The 18,120-nt window shown below is 45.7% G+C and overlaps 1 protein-coding gene across 3 annotated transcripts in view; it reads right to left on the bottom strand.

The window, feature by feature from the left end:
* LOC140427091 (glycine receptor subunit alphaZ1) overlaps nt 1–18,120 on the bottom strand; it is a 212,357-nt gene that overhangs the window by 97,711 nt on the left and 96,526 nt on the right. For all 3 annotated transcript variants that reach the window (XM_072512600.1, XM_072512601.1, XM_072512599.1), the window contains exon 5: nt 12,230–12,312. In XM_072512600.1, the coding sequence (XP_072368701.1) occupies nt 12,230–12,312 (83 nt within the window). The remainder of the gene's footprint in view (nt 1–12,229; nt 12,313–18,120) is intronic.

The following is an 18,120-nucleotide window of genomic DNA, read 5'->3' as shown; positions in this document are numbered from 1 at the left end:
AGTCCGCCCCGCAAGAAGATGGGGGACGGATCTTGCGGGGCCGCGGAAGGAAGGAGGTCCTCCTTCAGAGAGGACGGCCCGGCGATCGGTGGGCACCGATCGCGGGCCACCCCACATTTCAGGTAAAGCCCGGGAGCAGGATCCCCCCTTTCCCCCCCGCAGGCCGTCCCCCCAGCGTTCACGCACCGCCCACGACTGCAGCGACCAGGTGTGGACGACGCCGGGGGGAACCCGCCATTTTGGCCTGGCCGCTCGGCCCATCCGGGCCTCAGAATAGCGGGGGTGCCAGAGAATCTCCATTTTGGGTGTCTCCGGCGATTCTCCGGCCTGCGGTCCGCGAGACTCGACCGGGCCGTTCCCGCCGCTTGGGAGAATCGCGGGAGGGCGTCGGACCGGCGTCCCCGGAAATTCTGGCGGCCCAGGCGATTCTCCGAACCGGCGTGGGAGTGGAGAATCGCACCCATGGTTTTCTGCATTTTTATTAACTGCCGCATTCTGACAAGCATGGCAACATATCTGGATATGGCCCTTCCTATAGCACCAAAAACAAATAAATTCTCTGCAGCGGCACAATTCCTAAGGGTGATCTACCCCACACAAATAACATTCATCTTGACTTCTTCTTCCCTGGCCATTGACTACTATCCTGTCAACCTGGATGCACGTCTTGCAGCCATATCACCCCACAACTGCTGGTTCACATCACTCTCTTGCATGCTTTGAAGTTCTGGCGCACCCCTCTCAGTGCACTTCATTGCCTGGGCGATCTTGATCACCCTGTCTAGGCTAAGGTTTGTTTCCGCCAGAAGTTTATTTTGCACACTTATGTTGTTAATATCACAAACTAAATGATCACGCAGCATGTCACCAAGTGTTGCAATGAACTCGCAATGTTTTTAAAAATAGATATTTTTACAATTAAAGTTTTGCAAAGTTTTTCATAATAAATAGTAATAATCCTAACACAACAAAATAGAGTGAACATTAACATAGTGCAAAAAGAGAATATACAATAGCAATTGACTAGACGTGACCCCACGTGCCTCAGTCTTCCCACACCCTCCCAACGGAGCACTCACCCCCACTCCCCTACGGGTCGCTGCTGCTGTTGATGTTTTAATTTTCCCTGAGAAGCCATCGGATGGGATTATGCCCCCGCTCAACAGCAGCAGCTCTGTACACTTGGCAAAATTATTTACACACATAAGTAAGCATCTGTTCGTGGTGTTGTCGTCCCTTGCTTCTCCCGGACGGAGTTCGCTGCCGTTGTCGTCTTGTTCCGCTTCTGCGCACTTCCGCTTCTGCGGCCCTCCCGTCTTCCCCGTTTTCTCTGTTCCTGTGGACGTTAAGTTTGTTAACGTTTCCCTGCCTCCCCCCTCCCTGGCTCTCCTCTATTGTTCCGTCTCTTCCCTCTACCCCCCCTCTCCCCGTTCCTGCCCCCCCCCGTGGCTCACCTTTCTTTCCTCTTAGATTTAGCTGTTCCCCCCCACCCCCCCTCTCCCGGTCTATCTCTCCCTCTCATGCTTTGGCTACTCTCCCCTGTTTCTTGGCTACCTGGCTATTCTTCTGCTTGTTCGTTGGCCACAAACAGGTCTCGGGACAATTGGGTGAATGGCTCCCACGTTCTGTGGAAGCCGTCGTCTGACCCTCGGATGGCGAATTTGATTTTCTCCATTTGGAGAGATTCCGAGAGGTCGGACAGCCAGTCTGCAGCTTTGGGTGGTGCTGCTGACCGCCAGCCGAACAGGATTCTACGGCGGGCGATCAGGGAGGCAAAGGCAAGGGCGTCCGCCCTCCTCCCCAGGAATAGATCTGGCTGGTCTGAAACCCCGAAGACCGCCACTTTCGGGCATGGCATGAACTCGCAATGTTTGGCCATTTTCCTGAGTCTGGCAATGAAGGCAGAGATTGCTTCTTCTGGGTCTCTAATAGCCGAGTTGAATTTGTAGCGCTGCAGTATGATTGTGGGTCTGGAGTTTAAATGCTCCCTGATCAATGACTATAGTGTCAGGAGTCTCCGAGGGTCTTAATATTTTTATGATATTGTAGGTTGTTGGCCCACAAACTGTTAATAGGAAAACTTTCTGTTTATCCTTCCGTGTTATTTCATTTGCTGTGAAGAAATAATGGAGCCGCTCAATATATTGGCTCCAGTCTTCGGCCCCTGGTTGAATGGGTCTAACTTCCCAATCATGGACGTTTTTCCCTCACTGACTGCGTTCAATTTAGAGTCTTCTTCCTCCACCCTCCTGCCCACCCCCCCCCCCCCCCCCCCGCCCCGCCCCACCCCTGTCAATTCAATGACTGGTTTATACTTGTCGGCAATGTGGTGGCTTGACACAATACCTGATTGATGGTAGTTTATTGGCAACCAGTACCATAGAATTAAAACAGTTTAGAAAGTGGCCATTCAGCCCCTTGAATCTGCACTGATCCTCTGAAAGAGCACCCTAACCAGACTCACTCCCTCACCCTATCCCCGTACCCCCAACTAACCTAAGGGGAAATGTTATCATGATCAATCCACCTAGGTCCCAAGCCAGTCACATGGATCATGAGTGAAAGCTGCATAAAGGGGCCATGCTACCACACACTGCATCACTAAGGCCGCCTATTTCCATCTCCATAATATAAGCCAATTTCATCCCTCTCTCAACTCATCTGCTACTGAAACCCACGTTGAAAATGAAAAAAATGAAATGAAAATCGCTTATTGTCACAAGTAGGCTTCAAATGAAGTTACTGTGAAAAGCCCCTAGTTGCCACATTCCGGCGCCTGTTCGGGGAGGCTGGTACGGGAAATGAACCATGCTGCTGGCCTGCTTTTGTCTGCTTTAAAAGCCAGCTATTTAGCCCAGTGTGCTAAACCAACCCCGTTCATGGCTTTGTTACACAAGACTTAACAAATTAAATCCACTCCGGGCTAGTCTTCCACATCCTACTCTCCAAAACACAACTGCCTATATCTGAACTCACACCAAGTACCATTCCCTTATCATGCTTGGTAGATCAACCACCACAAACCTCAGATATCGGCATTCATCTAATGCTGGCCTCTTAAGTTACCCCAGTTTTAATTGTTCCACCATCGGTGACTGCATCTTCAGTTGCATAGGCCCCAAGATATGGAATAAGCTCCCTGACATAATTTCACCTCTCGTCTTCACTTTCTACCTTTAAGACATTCTTTAAAATCGAACTCCTTGATCAGGCTTTTGGTCATCGAAGCTAATGTCATAATATGCACCCATGCACATCATGAGGTAAAAACAGGCAGTGACAGACACCGAGGTTAGCCAATCAACATACAGGACAGAACACAACCAATCACCAGATAGTACACCAGAGGGGGGCTTCCAACTATAAAACACACGAGGCATCAGCACTCCGCCTCTTTCCACTGGTGACAACTGTAGTGACAGTCAGGGTGTATATATCAGTCAGCACTTTCTACACGTGGATCAGAGCTAGCCTGGTCTAGTAAGTTAGAGTTAGTACACTTAGAGTAGTAGAGTGTCAACCCACAGCCAGCTGTGTGCATTGTTACAGAAGTTCAATGAATCGTATTGAACCAACGCCTACGTTTGGTGTATGCTTTACAGTTCATCTGCATCCTGTTGCAGTCCGTGTTACCCCAGGGCGAATAACACGACAGCTAACATTGCCTTATGTGGCTTGATGTCATATTTCAGTATGCATTTGTGAGGCATCATGGGATAGTCTATTGAAAAAGCGCAATGTTGTTCTCATTAACAACAACCCCATCCCAAGTTTGAATTAAAGAAAGGTATAAGTATAAGCTCTGAAGAAGAATCACATGGACGAGAAACCTTCTCTCTTCATAGAGGCTCCAGACCAGCTGAGCTCCTCCAGTTCCTTCTGTTTTTGTTTCAGATTTCCAGCATCCATAGTCATTTGCTTTTATTTAAGAATGAGCAGCAATGTTATATGGGATCACAGATTTAGGGCTTCATACAGGATTAGCTAACCTCAGTTGGGGTAGTTTCATCAACTGATGAAGGAGCCGCACTCCGAAAGCTAGTGATTCCAAAAAAACCTGTTGGGCTTTAATATGGTGTTGTAAGACAGGGTAGTATGCGGCAGCAGTAATTGGCTCTGGAATTTCTGGTCTAGGCAGAGAGAATTGACTCCTGTTACAACCTCCGCTGGTTTTGCAACTATGTCCTCTGGTCCTACATTCACCAGTGAATGGAAACATTCTCCCAACATTTAAACTGTCTAACCCTCCCCCCCAATAATCTTATATGATTTAGTCATATCATCTCTCATTCTTCTGAGCTCCAAGGAGTACAGACCCAACCTGTGCAATCTTTCCTCCTATGCCAGTCCCTCCATGCCCAGGATCATCCCAGTAAACCGCCCCTGTACTGCCTCCAATGATAATATATCTTTCCCTAAATAAGGGGGCCAAAACTGTAACATTGAAGAGGACAATTTGTGAAATCAGGGGCGACATTCTCCGACCCCCCCCGCCGGGTCGGAGAATCGTCTGGGGCTGGCGTGAATCCCGCCCCCGCTGGTTACCGAAGTCTCCGGCACCGGATATTCGGCGGGGGCGGGAATCGGGCCGCGCCGGTTGGCGGGCCCACCCGCTCGATTCTCCGGCCCGGATGGGCCGAAGTCCCGCCGATAAATTGCCTGTCCCGCCAGCGTAAATTGAACCACCTACCTTACCGGCGGGACAAGGCAGCGTGGGCGGGGTCCTGGGGGGCGCGCGGGGCGATCTGGCCCTGGGGGGTGCCCCCACGGTGGCCTGACCCGCGATCGGGGCCCACCGATCCGCAGGCGGGCCTGTGCCGTGGGGGCACTCTTTCCCTTCCGCCTCCGCCACGGTCTCCACCATGGCGGAGGCGGAAGAGACTCCCTCCACTGCACATGCGTGGGAAACTGTCAGCGGCCACTGACGCTCCCACGCATGCGCCGCCCCGAGGTGTCATTTCCACGCCAGCTGGCGGGGCACCAAAGGCCTTTTCCGCCTGCTGGCGGGGCGGAAATTCCTCCGGCGCCGGCCTAGCCCCTTAATGTTGGGGCTCGGCCCTCAAAGATGCGGAGCATTCCGCACCTTTGGGGCGGCGTGATGCCCATCTGATTGGCGCCGTTTTGGGCGCCAGTCGGCGGACATCGCGCCGTTTCCGGAGAATTTCGCCCCAGGAGAGGAGAAAGTATTATGAAAGAAGGTACCAATTACTGAAAAAGAAGTGGCAGCAAAGAACTGAGTGCAGCAGACCAGAGAATAACATATCACAAAAAAAGCAAGCATCTGCATGAAGGAAAAAAGAGCAATCATTCCAATCAAAACCACACTGGTATTCACTGTAATAACCAAGTGTAGCAAAAGCAAACTAGCAACCAGAAAGATCAGTAACAACCCTTAATAAGTAACACAAAGTGCGAGGAACACCGGAAGGATAGCAGCAGCAGCAGCACAATATAGTGTTATGGGCCAGGGTTTACATAAGAACATAAGAACTAGGAGCAGGAGTAGACCATCTGGCCCCTCGAGCCTGCTCCACCATTCAATGAGATCATGGCTGATCTTTTGTGGACTCAGCTCCAATTTCCGGCCCGAACACCATAACCCTTAATCCCTTTATTCTTCAAAAAACTATCTATCTTTATCTTAAAAACATTTAATGAAGGAGCCTCTACTGCTTCACTGGGCAAGGAATTCCATAGATTCACAACCCTTTGGGTGAAGAAGTTCCTCCTAAACTCAGTCCTAAATCTACTTCCCCTTATTTTGAGGCTGTGCCCCCTAGTTCTGCTTTCACCCACCAGTGGAAACAGCCTGCCCGCATCTATCCTATCTATTCCCTTCATAATCTTATATGTTTCTATAAGATCCACCCTCATCCTTCTAAATTCCAACGAGTACAGTCCAGTCTACTCAACCTCTCCTCGTAATCCAACCCCTTCAGCTCTGGGATTAACCTAGTGAATCTCCTCTGCACACCCTCCAGTGCCAGTACGTCCTTTCTCAAGTAAGGAGACCAAAACTGAACACAATACTCCAGGTGTGGCCTCACTAACACCTTATACAATTGCAGCAGAACCTCCCTAGTCTTAAACTCCATCCCTCTAGCAATGAAGGACAAAATTCCATTTGCCTTCTTAATCACCTGTTGCACCTGAAAACCAACTTTCTGCGACTCATGCACTAGCACACCCAGGTCTCTCTGCACAGCAGCATGTTTTAATATTTTATCATTTAAATAATAATCCCTTTTGCTGTTATTCCTACCAAAATGGATAACCTCACATTTGTCAACATTGTATTCCATCTGCCAGACCCTAGCCCATTCACTTAGCCTATCCAAATCCCTCTGCAGACTTCCAGTATCTTCTGCACTTTTTGCTTTACCCCTTATCTTAGTGTCGTCTGCAAACTTGGACACATTTCCCTTGGTCCCCAACTCCAAATCATCCATGTAAATTGTGAACAATTGTGGGCCCAACACTGATCCCTGAGGGACACCACTAGCTACTGATTGCCAACCAGAGAAACACCCATTAATACCCACTCTTTGCTTTCTATTAATTAACCAATCCTCTATCCATGCTACTACTTTCCCCTTAATGCCATGCATCTTTATCTTATGCAACAACCTTTTGTGTGGCACCTTGTCAAAGGCTTTCTGGAAATCCAGGTATACCACATCCATTGGCTCCCCGTTATCTACCGCACTGTTAATGTCCTCAAAAAATTCCACTAAATTAGTTAGGCACGACCTGCCCTTTATGAACCCATGCTGCGTCTGTCCAATGGGACAATTTCCATCCAGATGCCTCGCTATTTCTTCCTTGATGATAGATTCCAGCATCTTCCCTACTACCGAAGTTAAGCTCACTGGCCTATAATTACCCGCTTTCTGCCTACCTCCTTTTTTAAACAGTGGTGTCACGCTTGCTAATTTCCAATCCGCCGGGACCACCCCAGAGTCTAGTGAATTTTGGTAAATTATCACGAGTGCATTTGCAATTTTCCTAGCCATCTCTTTTAGCACTCTGGGATGCATTCCATTAGGTCCAGGAGACTTGCCTACCTTTAGCCCCATTAGCTTTCCCATCACTACCTCCTTGGTGATATCAATCCTCTCAAGGTCCTCACCTGTCATAGCCTCATTTCCATCAGTCACTGGCATGTTATTTGTGTCTTCCACTGTGAAGACCGACCCAAAAAACCTGTTCAGTTCCTCAGCCATTTCCTCATCTCCCATTATTAAATCTCCCTTCTCATCCTCTAAAGGACCAATATTTACCTTAGCCACTCTTTTTTGTTTTATATATTTGTAGAAACTTTTACGATTTGTTTTTATATTCTGAGCAAGTTTACTCTCATAATCTATCTTACTCTTCTTTATGGCTTTTTTAGTAGCTTTCTGTTGCCCCCTAAAGATTTCCCAGTCCTCTAGTCTCCCACTGATCTTTGCTACTATGTATGTTTTTTCCTTCAATTTGATACTCTCCCTTATTTCCTTAGATATCCACGGTCGATTTTCCCTCTTTTTACCGTCCTTCCTTTTTGTTGGTATAAACCTTTGCTGGGCACTGTGGAAAATCACTTGGAAGGTTCTCCACTGTTCCTCAACTGTTACACCATAAAGTATTTGCTCCCAGTCTATCTTAGCTAGTTCTTCTCTCATCCCATCGTAATCTCCTTTGTTTAAGCACAAAACACTAGTGCTTGATTTTACCTTATCACCCTCCATCTGTATTTTAAATTCCACCATATTGTGATCGCTCCTTCCGAGAGGATCCCTAACTATGAGATCCTGAATCAATCCTGTCTCATTACACAGGACCAGATCTAGCACCGCTTGTTCCCTCGTAGGTTCCATTACATACTGTTCGAGGAAACTATCACGGATACATTCTATAAACTCCTCCTCAAGGCCGCCTTGACCGACCTGGTTAAACCAATCAACATGTAGATTAAAATCCCCCATGATAACTGCTGTACCATTTCTACATGCATCTGTTATTTCTTTGTTTATTGCCTGCCCCACCATAATGTTACTATTTGGTGGCCTATAGATTACTCCTATCAGTGACTTTTTCGCCTTACTATTCCTGATTTCCACCCAAATGGATTCAACCTTATCCTCCATAGCACCAATGTCATCCCTTACTGTTGCCCGGATGTCATCCTTAAATAACAGAGCTACACCACCTCCCTTACCATCCACTCTGTCCTTCCGAAAAGTTTGATACCCTTGGATATTTAACACCCAGTCGTGACCATCTTTTACCCATGTTTCAGTAATGGCCACTAAATCATAGTCATTCACGATGATTTGCGCCATCAACTCATTTACCTTATTCCGAATACTACGAGCATTCAGGTAAAGTACACTTATGTTGGCTTTTTTACCTCTGTTCTTAATCTTAACACCTCGATCAGTAACCTCTCCTAAGTTATATTTCCTCTTAACCTTTCTCCTAATTTTCCTTGTCGTCGAACCCATATCTTCCTGTAACAATTTAGATTGTGGTATGAGGAGTACACGGCCCACTCTACAGGTGCGGTACAGCAGAAATGGAAAAGTATTTCTTAAAGCAAAACAATGTTTGTTCTACGAATTCAAGCTAACCTTTTTGAAACATAGTGAACATCTTAGCAACCATCAATTCAAATACAACCCTCAAAGAATACAACACTAAGTAATCCTTTAAGCTTTCCTTTTAACATCCATAAGACTTAACAAACCTTCAGAACTGAAAGACATCAGGCTTAACTTCACTACTGAGAACATTTATAATTCTGAATTCACCAAATGAACAAGAGATAGCCTTTTGATGGCAGAGAGAACAGCAGTATACCTGTTTGGCCTGGCTTCAGCTCCAACACTGAAAACAAAACTAAAACACACCCTGCAGCCTGCTCAAAAACGAAAGTAAAAAGCTGACAGACAGCCCAGCTCCACCCACTCTTTGACATCACTGCAGTAGTAAACACCCATTTCTTAAAGGTACTCTCATCACAGGTACTTATACACCTATTTATAAACATCCATTTCTTAAAGGTACTCTCACATGACAATAGGATCAGAAGGCATGGGCCGTGATTCTCTGACCCCGCGCCGGGTTGGAGAATCCCCGGGGGGGACACGAGAATCATGCCCCGCTGCCAGCTTACTTATTCTCCGGTGTCGATTCTTGGGCGCTTGCGGGATCGCCGCCGCGCCGGTCAGGAGCCGTTGAAAGCGGCACGCCAGGCGAATCTCCAGGCCCCTACGGGCCGAATGGCCGCCGAGTTCCGCCAGCGTGTGTTACTCGGGTCCCACATGGTGGGACCTGGAAGCTGTGTCTGCGGGGGCCTTCCTGGGGGGGGGGGGGGGGGGGGAGGGGGGGGTCATCCGACCATGAGGGGGGGCGGGCCTCCACGGTGGCCTGGCCCGCGATCGGGGCCTACTGTTCCGCCGGTGGGCTGGATCTGTGGGGGCCTATGTTCCTCCGTGCCGGGCCCCTGTAGGGCTCCACCATATTGCCCAGGGGCCAGGGCGGAGAAGGGAACCACGCATGCGCGGAATCACGCTGGCCGCAGTGCGCATGTGCGAACTTGCGCCGGCCGTTCCGCGCCGGCTGGAGCTGCGCGGACCACTCCAGCGCTGACCTAGCCCCCGAGAATGGGGACCATTCCTCATTATCAGGGACTGTTAATGCCGGAGTGGTTGGTGCCGTGCCACAACTTGTCACGGGATTGGAGAATCCTGGCCATAGAATCTGTGTGGGTAGAGTCAAGGAATCGCAAAGGAAAAAAAAGACCCTGATGGGAGTTATGTGCAGGCCCCCTAGCAGTAGTCAAGATGTGGGGCAGAAAATAAATCAGGTGATAGAAAAGGAATATAAGAAAGGCAATATTACAATAATAATGGGGGACTTCAATATGCAGATGGACTGGGAAAATCAGTTGGTAGTGGATCCCAAGTAAAAGAATCTGTGGAATTTCTGCAGGATGGTTTCTTGGAGCAGCTTATGACAGAGCCCATTAGGGAACAGGCAATTCTGCATATGGTGATGTGTAATGAGGCAGACTTGCAAAGCACTTCAAAACAAAATGTGATTAAATGGGTCAATGAAACACCTCTGCCCCACAGTGGCCACCAGGCCAGACGTCTCCTTGTCCCGTTTGTGTTTACCTTCAGTGATTGCTCCATATTTGGGTTTGTTTAAAATGTGCGGGACTTGTTCTGGACTGAACTGTGCCTTTCTTGGGAGGGGTGGAATGTTTTTCTCTTTCCTCCACTGTGCTCTGTGTTGGAGCAGCCTTTCTGGTGGGCTGGGCTGGTAACTTTTCTGCTGATGTAGGTCGGGGGGAGAGTGGGGGTGCGTGGGGTGAGTGTGCCCTTGGTGCCAAGTGATTGGCACCCTCATTGTATTGTCCTTTGTATTTTGATACTGTTAAAAATCAAAATGTTCCCACCAAGCCAGGGACTCACTTTATATTCCTATTTTGAAAGACAATCATTAACCAGTTAAACTAAATCAAGCAAGATAAAGGACAAATTAAAGGAGCAGCCCCTTAAAGGGATACTGCCTTACACAAAAATAAATCACAAATGAAAATTAAAACTTTAACCAAAACGTAATTGAAAGGGTCGATAAGGCCCCGCGGTGTCCACCAGGCGAAGAGGATTCTTTTTATATGTGACCCAGTCCTTAATCAAACCATTCCCATCATCTGTGTATTCTTCACAACACAATGTCATGCCAGTGTCCCTTTCAGAAATGTTTGCATTATGACATGGCTTCAGTGATGTCATTGTGTGGGTGGAACTGGGCTGTGGCTCTGGGTTTTACTTTCGGTTTGAGCTGGGAGCTGGGCTGTGGCTCTGAGTTTCACTTTCGGTTTACACTGTTGGAAGCTGGATTCAGAAAAAGAAGGCTTCTCTTCTCTCTCTGCACGTTAAAAGATGTCCAGATCTCTTGATAATTTAAAAGCGATAACTGTTTTCTGTCAAGAATTCAAACCTATTGTTTTGTTAAAAGGTTTTTCCTAGTTTTATTGGATGTCATTATCAAGTTGAAACAGCAGAAAGGGAAGTTGTTAAGGGTTGTATATATATATATATATAGAGAGAGGGAACTGCAGCTGTGTGGCAAATTTATGTTTGTAGTTGATAAAAAATGCTTACGGTGTGTGTTTATAAAATGTTAATTGAATTCGTAGAATAAACTTTGCTTTGTTTAAAAGTGCTTCAGGCCTTTTGTTGAATAATACCTGAAAGGTAGGCCCTTGTGCTCCTCATAACCAAAATCTATAAATAGTTGTGGGTCAGGGGAACTCCATGATATACTTTGGAGTTTTCTAAACCCTGGCCCATAACAACAGTAAACATATCATTAACAGATAAAGGGTGAAAAGATGTGAAGAGCAGTAAGAAGGTGCAAGCACAAGTTAAGTTAACTCTTTTATAGTTTGAAAGTGTGCATAGGCCAACATTTCCTCATTGGGGCAAGGGGGAGAGAGTTGTGCTTGGGAAATAATTCCTAAACTCAGTTGACTTTCTGACCTTGGGTCAGTTACATGTTGGAGGAGGCATTCCTAACCTCCACTGATGTGTTGCATCAAATTGCACCGACCTACTCGAGGAGGCTTCAGGGGCCTGCTGTGAGGTTTACCTCAAGTCGCCAATGTCTTTTCTCAAAAGTTTTTGAAGTTGTTCTTGGCCATTGACATTGCTTTGAGAACAATTGCACAGGCCCCTTGTCAATCAAATCATTTTGTACACACCTAAGTACCTGAAATTTGAGTGCAATATGCCTAGCAATCTTGGCACCAGCATTTAAACAGAAAAAAGGGTGGAAGCTTGGAAGATGTCACTAATTCACTCTTGAGTTCTGCATGTGGCTGAACCCATTTTTTGCAATTGGGCCTGCCCTACACAAAGGGAAAATGGTCTGGAAGAGACATGGTAGAGAACATCCTAGAAATAATTTTGGCCTCAATCATCCCAGACCTACCGCAAAACTGAACTACTCCAGAATATAAAAATGCAATACAGCAATATTACCAATAAATTTTGGTCACGTGCAATAAACCAAAATGATACATTTCGCAAAGGGCTTTTAAGTTCAGAGTGTAGGAGTTAGCAATAGTCAAGTGACAGACATCTATTAAGGCGTGTATTGAGAAAAATCACTGTTTTTGATTGTTAATTTTTGACCTTGATATCCAAAAATGAGCTAATAAATAAAAGATACTTACAGCTTTCAAGTTGCATTATACATGTTTGCACATCCATTGGGAAATTCTTCAAATCCATGGGACAGGCAAGGCTCAGTGTTAACCTGATAAGAAGTAAAGAATTATTTTTACATTGGGTACAGAGGTCAATTTAAGTGGCCTAAGCTCTGTATGACTTGGGACTAACCTCATCCTACACATTTGAAACTAAATCTTAACTGTCAAATTCACTGAGCTAAAGGTAATGACATAAGTGAATGCAACATTCTTCAAATGTGTAATGTTGGACAATTCTCTAATCCATTCGGATGAACACTACACTTCAAGTTATTTCTACAATTATTTCTAGATGATAGTACTAGGTTATCGTAGAATGCTGAGGCAATTACACAGACCAATGGAATCTTTACTGTGCTCTGCATTGATGATAGTGAGAAAGTAAAGTTATCTGTACTTCTTAATCAAAACAGCAGATGGTAAATTGATCTATGGTTGATTGTAACTTAAACTGATGAATGTGTGGCATAGAGCTGGTTACTGTGATAATTCCATCTTCTCTGCACTTATTGTGGTCATGTCACGCCAGCTACTTTGAGCGCTCTCCCCATGACCATTGCTGTTAATTCCCCCACTAGCTAATGCATTAATTTCTCCTTTCCAATGATTTAATCATTCCCCACTGAGTTCCTTTTTTTACCAATCACTGTGATCACTGCTACAAACAATAGTGCAATCAACTGCCTACTGTAAGTGATCACATCTTTGTGTACTATCTAGCACAGGGGCAGTGAGAATAATTTCTCAGTCTGCCATTGTTTAATGCAATAATCTCATAATCAATGTCATGACCCCACTGTTAGTTGTATCTATCATTGTTCCATAGGCAACTATGATTCCCTTTCAATTACAAAGTATTGTCATTCTTTCTCCTTTCCCGCATATGAACCAGCACATTAAAGGCACCATCTATATTAACACTTTCTTTTTAGTAATTCATGGAATGTGGTTCTCACTGGCGAGGCCAGTCCTAATTGCTTATCCCTAACTGCCTTAGGGAATGCAGTGGTGAGCCACTTTCTTCAACGTCTTTAGTCCATGTGGTGAAGGTACTCCCCCAATGTTAGGGAGGGAGTTCTATGATTTTGACACTGTCCCGTAAAGGAACTGCAAAATATTTCCAAGCTAGGCTGATGTGTAACCTGTTGGGTGTCTTGAAGATGGTGATGGTGTCATGCACTGGATGCCCTTTTCCTTCCAGGCAGTGGAGGTCACGAGTTAGGAGTGCTGGCGAGGAAGCTTTGACAAGTTGTTGCAGCTTTCACTCTGCAGCCACGATGCACCAATGAACAGGGGAGTGAATGTTTCAAGTAGACTGCTTTTGCCCTCATTGGTGTTGAGCTCCATGAGGGCTGTAGGAGCTGTAATCCTCCAAACAAGTGGACAGTGTTCTATTACACTCCTGACTTGTACCTTGTAGGTAGCGGAGGGGTTTTGGGGAATCAGGAGATGTGTCACTAACTCCAGAATACTCAACTTTTGACCTTCTCTTGTCACAGTATTCATGTGGCTGGTCCAGTTAAGTTCTTGATCTATGTCGACTCTAGATGCTGATTGGTAGGAGATTTGGTGATGATAATGTGACTGGGTGTCAAGGGATGGTAGTTTGATTATCTTTTATTGTAGAAGAACATTTGTGCGAATGTTTCTTGCCACTTATCAGCCCAAGCCTAAATGTTGCTCACAACGTGCTGCATATGGGCAGTAGATGAGGAGTTACAAATCAAATGGAACGTGGAACAATCACCAGTGAACATTTCTGACCTTGATGGAGGGAAGAGAATCGGTGAAGCAGTTGAAGATGTTTAGGCCTGGCACACCACCCTGAGGAACTCTTGCAGCTATGTTCTTGAGCTGAGATTATTGTCGTCTCACATCACCACCACCTTCCTTTGTGCTAGGTGCCCCTGATGCCCATACAATTAAATTTTGCCAGGACTCCTTAATGTCACACAGGGTCAAATGTTGCCGTGATGATAAGTGCAGCCACTATCACGTCACCACTAAATTTTGGCTCATTTGCCTAAGTTTAGACCAAACCTAAAATGGGATCTGGAGCTGGGCGGTTCTTGCACAACACAGGCTAAGCCTCGGTGATCATACTATTGCTGAGTAGGAGCCATTTGATAGCAGTGTCAATAACCTCCTTCCTTTCTTTTGCTACCGAGTGAGAGTAGGCTGATGAAAATTGCATTTGTCCTGCTTTTTCTGGACAGGGCATATCTGGACAATTGCCCACTGTTAGGTGTTGTATCTTAATTGGAATAGCTTGGCTAGGGACGCATAGACATAAGTCCACTGCACTACAGCCAGGATGTGGTAGCCAGTGCACTCAGCTGTTCCTTGATATCACAAAAGTGAATCAAATTGACTGATTACTGATTTCTCTAATGGTGAGGGCCTCAGAAGGATATATCATCCACTCGGCACTTCAGACTGAAGCTGGTTGCAACCACTTCAGCCTTGTTTTTTGCACTCGCATGCTGTGTTCCACCATTAGTAAGAATGGGGTATTCATCCAACCTCCTCTTCCCGTTACTTGTTTCATTGTCTGTCACCATAAATGACTAGGTTTTCAGAGCTTTGATTTGATCCATTGTTGATGTGATCACTTAGCTCTGTCTGTTGCATGATCTTTCTGCTTTCTAGCATGTATGAGATCCTGAATTGCAGTTTCACAAGGTTGGCATCTCATTATTAGGGGTGCCGGGTGGCTCCCAGCATCCTACACTTGGTTCTCTCCTCAAATGCCCCCGGCCAATGTAGAAGATATGCCCTCCAGGACTCAGCCAGCTCATGAAGCTACAAAACCACTTTTAGGGACAGACATTGGAGTCCCCTACCAAGCACATTCTGTTCCTTTGTTGTACTCAGAGCTTCATCCAAATAGTGTTCAACGTGGAGGTGTACAGATTCATCATCTGAGGTGTTAGCAATCAGGAGGTTTCCATTCCCATGATTGGTCTGAAACCATGGGCTTTGTGGGGTCCAAATCAATGTTGAGAACTCCAAAGGCCACCCCTTCTTGATTGTAAACCACCACGTCACCACCAGTTAGACAGAACCTGTCCAGAAAAGGTGATGGTCATGGACGAGTCTGGGAAGTCGGTCACATTCTGTGAGAACATCCATGTTAGGCTGTTGCATAACTAATAGGTAGATCAGCGTCCCAATTTTGGAAGAAGTCTCCAGGCGCAGGGTCGACTGGGCTCTTCCTCAATTAAAATCTGATGCTTAAGTTGATGCTGGGCTGGTTGTCCGATTTTATTCTTATTGTAGTGATTTGGTACAATTTACATGCTGGCTAGGTAATTTCTGAAGGCAACTAAGTGTTGACCACACTCTCGTCCTGTGTTCGGTTCCCTTCCCTGAAGGACTTTTGTGGACCAGATAGACTGTTACAACAATCTGAGTATTACACTGTCAACATTACTGCTGGCTGTCTTGATATTTCAGATGTATTTACTTAATTAACTGAATTTAAATTCTCCAGCTGCTGGCGGGATTTTAACTAATTTCTACAGATCTGCGAGCCTCCAGTAACATACCTACTGTGCTAACATTTTCCTCTGAAATTATAACACTAAATATTTACAATGCATTTGGTCCATATTGATGTCTACAAGATAAAGTGTGAAAATATGGAATCTTTTTACGTGATTTATGATCATTCACTGAAAGCATCCAGTCAATTGCATCTAGCCATCTGTTGCCAATATGGCTAATCAAATTCTGGCACGCATATCAAGGGCATTTGACTACAGGCCAGCAGAAGTTATTCTTCAGCTTGCAAAGGTCATTGGTGAAAACCATTTGCTGTGTTGGAAAATATTCAAAAAGAAATTGCTTCGGGGTACAGAGCTTTGAAGGGAATTGAACTCATTTGTGTTGGCAAAATGAAGACAAGTTTGTGCGCAGAAATGGTTAATATAGGCCCCAGTTATATGCGGAATGCAAAGCAGGAGTCCACGCTGAGGACATAGGCTTAAATATTGGCTCACCCAGTGATTATTTTTAAATGTTAGGAGGAATTGGGAAGCAGAGCAGCAGCTGCACTTTTCAACCCCAGCTTCATGCTGGACTGATCTTAAACTTTAGCTGCTACAAAGCTGAAATGGTGTGAACGGTCTTCCTGTAGAGGGTCTTATACTTCTTAGCTTCATGTGCTCAGCAGTCAGATAGCGACCTGACTCTTGGGTTATACTGATAGTATCCCGGCAGCTGGAGATGAAAGCAGATTATTTATGAACATATAAAGCTGTAGGACACAGGTAACAAACTAATAAATCTCCAGCAAGTCTTAGGATTAGAAAGGAATTGATTCAAAATAATTCCCAAGAAGACGCGCACAATTATCGCTCGGCATGAGCCCAGGTTCCCCCTTTGAGATGCATGTAGTCTCTTGCATATTGTAGGTTTTTATTCAGGATCCCAAAACTGCGGCCCGGAATTTTACAGCACTAGTTGCCATTTGGTAAGGAGGGTCCAGTTTGAATGTCAGCGAATGTGTGAGTGGATGAATGGGCGAGTGAGTGGATGGGTAGATAGGTGAGTGGTGAGGTGGGTAAGTGGCGTGGTGCAGGAGATTGGTAAGGGGTAAGTGGTTAATGTAGGTAGGGGGTGAGTTGCACAGTGGTTAAGCAGGTCAGGTGGGCAAGTGAATAGGTGGGATGAGTGAGTAACTGAGTCGGGGGGGGTATATTTGGCTCCCTTTGGGGTGTAGTTGGGTGGTCGGGAGAGTATTTGCGTGGGGGTTGGGTGTAGTTGGGTTAAGGTGTAGTCCGGTTGGAGTAGGAAGGAGTGAGTGGTTGGGAGGGTAGTCAGGTCGGGTGGGTAGTCAAGTCGGGTCGGGGGGCTGGGAGGTAGTCATGACAGTTGATTGGGAGGACAAATTGAGTAATCACCTATATGTTAGGCTAGGTTTTAATCTGTCTAACATTTCCTGAGTGACTACCACAGAAATGTCCCAAGGCTTTGGACTCAAACTCAGAGTTGGAGATATTTGTGGAGGGTCCTGGGAAGCAGGGGAATTCAGCAGTTGAAACTTTCTGGGGAATTCCCAAGGGGCTCCACACATCAAACTTCCCTCAGGGTGCTGACGCACATCTTTGGTTGTAGGCCTGGTCTCTGACGATCTGCAGACTGGAAGATATGCCCCATGTTTCCTCAAGTAAAACCTTCTCAACTCAATTTTTATCCAAATCTTAAAAATGTGTATTTATTTTCATATGTACCATAAATAAATGCTACAATTATTTGAAATTTACCAAGCTGTCCTCCTCTCAGACGTGGATGTGAAGTAGTTTTGGATGTACATTAACAGAACAACGATAACATAGCTTGTAAATCACATCGTCGATCTGATTTTTGAGCTGTACTGTGTGAGAATGTGCATATGAGGTATCCACATAACATGGGGTGCCATATAACCCCAAATTGATTTAGAGTGCTCCTAAATGGTCTGCTTAAGTTTCAAAATTTGGCATACACTGCGGTATGACATTTGTAATGTGTGGGAAATGGCTGCACCCTCATCTGTGCGACACTACGACTGGAGTTTCACTGTCCTGTGAGCAAAGATATATGCATATAACAAGGGGATATGAAGGAGACTAACTCCTGAAAACAACAGTAACAGAAGATTAAAATTACCAGAAGATTACAATTACAGAACAAAAAGCCTTTTGTTACTGGGAAATGTTCAAGTCCAGCTTGCATTGTAAATTGGATTTGTGCACTGACCATTGCTTCTGCTCTGAGACTGGTACAATGAAAGCAAGATAGCAGTACCAATTTCCAGGGTGACTTGTGACTCATTCAAATATAAACCGATTTATATCAGTAAAGATTGATGG

This window comes from Scyliorhinus torazame, chromosome 7 (assembly GCF_047496885.1).
Source record: "Scyliorhinus torazame isolate Kashiwa2021f chromosome 7, sScyTor2.1, whole genome shotgun sequence".
In the NCBI taxonomy this organism is placed as follows: Eukaryota; Metazoa; Chordata; class Chondrichthyes; order Carcharhiniformes; family Scyliorhinidae; genus Scyliorhinus; species Scyliorhinus torazame.
This window is presented reverse-complemented; position numbering and strand designations above follow the sequence as displayed.